At 49.9% G+C, this 4,961-nt stretch overlaps 1 protein-coding gene across 1 annotated transcript; it reads right to left on the bottom strand.

Moving 5' to 3' along the window:
* Positions 1–193: 193 nt before the first annotated feature.
* Atp6ap1 (ATPase H+ transporting accessory protein 1) lies at positions 194–4,876 on the bottom strand. The gene is made up of 5 exons (XM_015506977.2): positions 4,677–4,876; positions 4,315–4,442; positions 1,550–1,624; positions 916–1,109; positions 194–349 (listed from the first exon to the last, which is right to left on the bottom strand). The coding sequence occupies exons 1-5, from the start codon at positions 4,825–4,827 to the stop codon at positions 244–246; spliced, it is 654 nt and encodes a 217-aa protein (XP_015362463.1). The 5' UTR covers positions 4,828–4,876; the 3' UTR covers positions 194–243.
* Positions 4,877–4,961: the final 85 nt, after the last annotated feature.

The following is a 4,961-nucleotide window of genomic DNA, read 5'->3' as shown; positions in this document are numbered from 1 at the left end:
AAAAAAAAAAGTCCTCCTAATTGTTTATTGCAGTGTGAAACTCTGGTATTCACACAGCCCAAGCACCAACTGGATCCACAGGCTCCTGCACAATAAGTCACAAGGCATTTGGACACTCTGCAAGGTGAGACTAGTTGCAAAGAGCTGTGACAGGAGAGCTGGCATTTCTCTGCTCAGCTCTCAGCTGTTCCAAGAAGCAGGGAGCCATCCTGGGGGTGAGAAAGGGCTGAAGAAAGATGTAGGCTAGCCTTCTGTGGTCCTTGCCTGAGGAGGAAGTGAGAACATGCATCCTCCCTGACCCCACTCACCGTTGCCTGTGAGGACTTCCCTGGGCGCCATCAGACCGGAGCTATGGACAAGACACAGCATGAGACCTCCACAGGTAGCTCTGCCTGGCCTGCAGCCTGCTACCCTTCCCTCAGCTCCTCTAGCTTCTCCTCCCTCTCTACTAGCCACTCACCAAACCTGCACATTCCAGCCAGCACTCTGAAACCTGTGCAGGGACCAGGCTCACCAACTCCCTCCATTTTGCTTACTTCAGCACCTCTGCCTGGAATCATGTTCCCCTTCCCCCACAGGCTTCACAGTCACCACCATGTCCTTGACATCTGCTCTATGAATAGGGCCTAGATAGGTGAGGAAATTCCCCACAAGCAGGTCCCCTGTCTGCCTCATCTCTGGAGGCCCAACAGACCTAGCACACTGTTGGGTACTGACTCTTAAGTCAAACCTGGCAGAAGGCTCTTCCCATCTCTTCCTGGCAAAGAGGGAACCTTCTTCTGGAAGGGTTTTAGGGTGATACATAGCAGGGGGACTACTATCATCTTTGGCCAAATTGTGCCACCAAAGCCCAGAGCCTTGCCTTTCTCTGGGCCCCAAGGCTAGATGCTGGAGACTAGGCTACCTGGGCCATACCTGGCTGTATAGGGCAGACGGATGAGCAGAAGCGCAGGGAGGCTGGCATTGAGCTTCAGCTCCCGAAGGGTAGCAAGGTCCACATGCAGGGGACTGGCCCCAAGCTTCTCCTGCAGGTAGGTGGTCAGAGTGCTGACTGCATACCAGTCAACAGCAGGAAGCACCAGCGAGGAAGGGGCCAGGTCCAGGGCATTCTGGGAGTTGGGAAGAGGTGGAAAGCTAAGTGAACCAGAGACCAGTAGACCCAGGCTATCCCCCCAAACTTCCCTGGCAAGATAGAACCACAAAGGGGTCTCACTTTAGGTCAGAAAGAAAATGGCCCCCTTAGGCCTGAAACTTAGACCCCAGGCCTTTCTACCCTCAAAGCCAACATCTCTTGTCCCAAATCATACACTTCTCAACTTTTTTTCAGTGCTCTACCACTGAGATTTCATTTTATTTGGAGACAAGTCTCTCGAACTTGCCTAGGCTGGCCTTGAACTTATTATGATCCTCCTACCTCCGCCTCCCAAGTAGCTGGGATTATAGGCATGTGACACCACACCTGGTTAAGTACAGTTCTTATTGTGCTGGAAAGGAAGGCACAGGATGGCCTGTCCACATGACCCAGGGCTGGGAGAGGACTCTTACTTACCTCCAGGTTAGAAAAGGCGCTGTCCTGCTTGTTTCCAAATACACCGCCATATGCTGTGAAATCCTCAATGCTTAGCTAATAAGAAAGCAGAAGAACCATCTCAGGAGGTTGGGCAACAAATAGGGGCCAGAGGACCTATGTATTCTCAGAGCCAGTAAAAATCTCATTTAGAGTCAGACTTGGCATGATAGACCACAAACTGTGGGTAAGTAGGGTGAGGGTTGGGTAGAAGGCTCACTCTTCCCTGTAACACTGTCAGGATAGGGTGACAAGACACAGAAGATATGGTCACGGGGTTGAGAGATCTGCAGGTGGCTGGCTTGTGGTAACCTCGGGAGTAGGAGTCAGCCAGCAAGAGGAACTGGAGAGGAAAGAGGGAAGCTAGAGGAAGGGAGGGTTGCAAGCAAAACATTCACAGCGTGGCTACCAAAACGGAAGTCAAAGTCAGAGCAAAGGAGGGCCAGCTATATCCAGTCCAGACAGGATCTTCTTTAAGGAGGGTGAGAAGTACCCCCCCCACCACCATTTTTTGGTGGGAGGGCAACAAAGTATAGATCTTAGAACACGTGTAGTGGAGGAAGCAGCAAAGTCTTTGGAGCTCTCAGGACCACAGCAACCCCAGTGCCTTCCCTTTCCCTCTACAGTATATACATGGCCTTTAACACCTGCCCTCTACCCTACCCCCCAGTTTCTTCTGGCTTCTGTCAGGTCCAGAGATGATCTTAATCAGCTTCCTTAACCTCACTATGTTTAGTATACACACTTGCTCAGCTGTCCCACCTTTCAGGGAAGGAAATTCAACCATGTTTGGCTGCTTGTGCTGTCTAGTGGGCTTTCTTTCTTTCTTTCTTAATCTTTATTTTATTTATTTATTTATTTATTTATTTGTATGTGGTGCTGAGGATTGAACCCAGGGCCTCGCACATGCTAGGCGAACGCTCTACCGCTGAGCCACAACCCCAGCCCCAGTGGGCTTTCTTTAATCAAGAGATCACATCACTCCCTGTTCTAAGGCTTTCTGTCATATTGAGAACTGCAACCAACCTTCCTCCTCATAGCCTAGACAGCCCTCCCTCATCTCCTGGCTACCTGGAAAACCATCTCCTAATCCTTTCTCTTACTCACAAGGCTCCAGCCACACTAAGCGCCTCCTTGAACTTACCAAGAGCACTCCTTACACATGGCCCTTGCATCTGCTGTTCCACTACCAGGGATGTCCTCCCAAAGCTAGATAGCTCTCTCCCTCTTCAAGATATCACCTACTCAGTGAGCAATTACCTGATCATCCTCATCTAAAAACAGCATCCTAAATTACTCTGTCCTCTTAGCCTCCTTCCTTTGCTAGACTATAGTACTGATGTCATATACCAACTTAGTATTTACTGGTTGCCCCCCAAGAACATTGGCTTTCTGAAGAGACGAGGCTTGGTTGATTCTGCTCACTACAATATTCCTAACACTTAACAATACCTGATATATATGAAGTATGTCATCTTTGGTAAATGCATTAATGTCCCAAGACTGGGGGTACCCCAAACATGTTTTATGTAGATAAAGAATTACTTCTCACAGCCCTGATGTAGGTGGTGTCTTCATTTCAAATTTGCAGAAACTATCATTTACAGAGATTATTCATGGGCTCAAAGGCTGATAAGTGGTAGAACTAGGAGTCCATTATTTTTAAAAAAATATTTATTTTTTAGTTGTACACAATACCTTTATTTTGTTTTTATGTGGTGCTGAGAATTGAACACAGGGACTTGCACATGCTAGGCGAGCGCTCTACCGCTGAGCCACAACCCCAGCCCCCATTATTTTTTTATATTTATTTTTTAGTTGTAATGGGACACAATATCTTTTATTTATTTATTTTATTTATTTTAATGTGGTGCTAAGGATTGAACCCAGGGCCTCGCATGTGCTAGGCAAGAACTCTACTGCTGAGCCACAATCCGAGCCCAAGAGTCCATTATTTATACCACCTCCTGGAAATACTACAGGCCAGCATGACCACTACCACCTGCTGACACAGCAATGGAGGAAGGCAAAAAAAAAAAAAAATGAGCCAGAAAGCCCACTAACAAGGAAGGGACAAGTAGAGGCTTTATAGCCTCCCAAACACCAATCATAGGTTTCCCTAGAATCCTCTCGCGTACTACACATTTGCTTTGGGGACCGAGGCCTAGAGAGGAGGGAAAGCAGCATGCTGATTATGAACACAAACTGGGGAATAGGTCTGACAGATTCAAGCTGGAACCAGTGTGCTGTCTAAATTGTGGAACTTGTACAAATAATTACACCTCTAAAAACCTTAGTTTCTTTAGCAAGATAACAACATCAGCTTAGTACAGCACATATGAAGCAATAAATATGGAATCATTTTTGGATTATTCCTATCTCTATTATAATCACTACAGTTTGAGTTACAACTCTGCCAACCATTAGCTGTGTGACCTTGGGCAAGTCACTTATCCTCCTCCAGCCATCAGACTTCTCATGTGTAAATGGTTATGATAATTCAAACCACACTAAAGTAGGTCATAGGATGTCTAAAGTGCTTGGTCCTTAGTAGGTATCTGGTCTCTGACCCGTTGTTTCCTCCAATCTCTGACCATTTCCACTGAAGCTTTTCCTACAGGCCTTACCAAGAGTAGAACCACACCTTGGGACAAGGTCATGGAAGCTTCCCTTTAGTAATGGACTGTGGGGGCAAGCAACCTGCCCGCCTCCCAAATACCAGGACTGAGTAGACTGGGTGGGCGCACCTTGTCCTGTAGGAAGAGCAGCACATTCCGGGGGCCCAGTTCCAGGGCGGGGTCTAGGTAGGTAGAAAGCTGCATGTCGCTGGTGATGTGGCCCTCGTGCGTGTCGACCACAGGAGCCCACAAGTCCCTGACAAGGGGCAGAAGAGGTGCTGTCATGAGGGGGCGCATGGTTTGAGATCTGACGCCCATGGGCGCCCAGCTTGATGCGTGGGGCTCATAGCTCTCTCTGATACCCGCTGACTTGAAGCGAGCCCCAGAGCAAGGGACAGTCCCCCTCTTGGCCCCGCAGCCCCTCACGGAGGGCGTCCCAATCGCCGCGGCGCGCTGCGCAGCCCGCCCCAACCCGGCCCGGCCGCTCACCGGGTCACTCGACCACAACACCAGCGGCACCTGCTGCTCCGCCACCGCCGCCGCCGCCGAAACCAGCAACAGCGGCAGCCATGGCATTTGCCAGAGCGCCGGGGCCCACCGCGACCCTGTCCGCACCCGAGCCACCAATCTCGCCGCCATCATAGCCTCAGTCTCCACTGTCAGGGACGCCACGGCCGCCGCAGATCAGGTGACCACGGCCCCCTCCCGAACCCCGCCCCACCCCACCATTGGTCCAGGAGTAGGCTTTCTCATCAGAGTCTCCCATGATTGGGCCA

The sequence above is a fragment of the Marmota marmota genome, unplaced genomic scaffold (genome assembly GCF_001458135.2).
Source record: "Marmota marmota marmota unplaced genomic scaffold, marMar, whole genome shotgun sequence".
Taxonomy (NCBI): Eukaryota; Metazoa; Chordata; class Mammalia; order Rodentia; family Sciuridae; genus Marmota; species Marmota marmota.
Note: the sequence above shows the minus strand (reverse complement) of the source record. Positions and strands in the feature narration are given on the sequence as shown.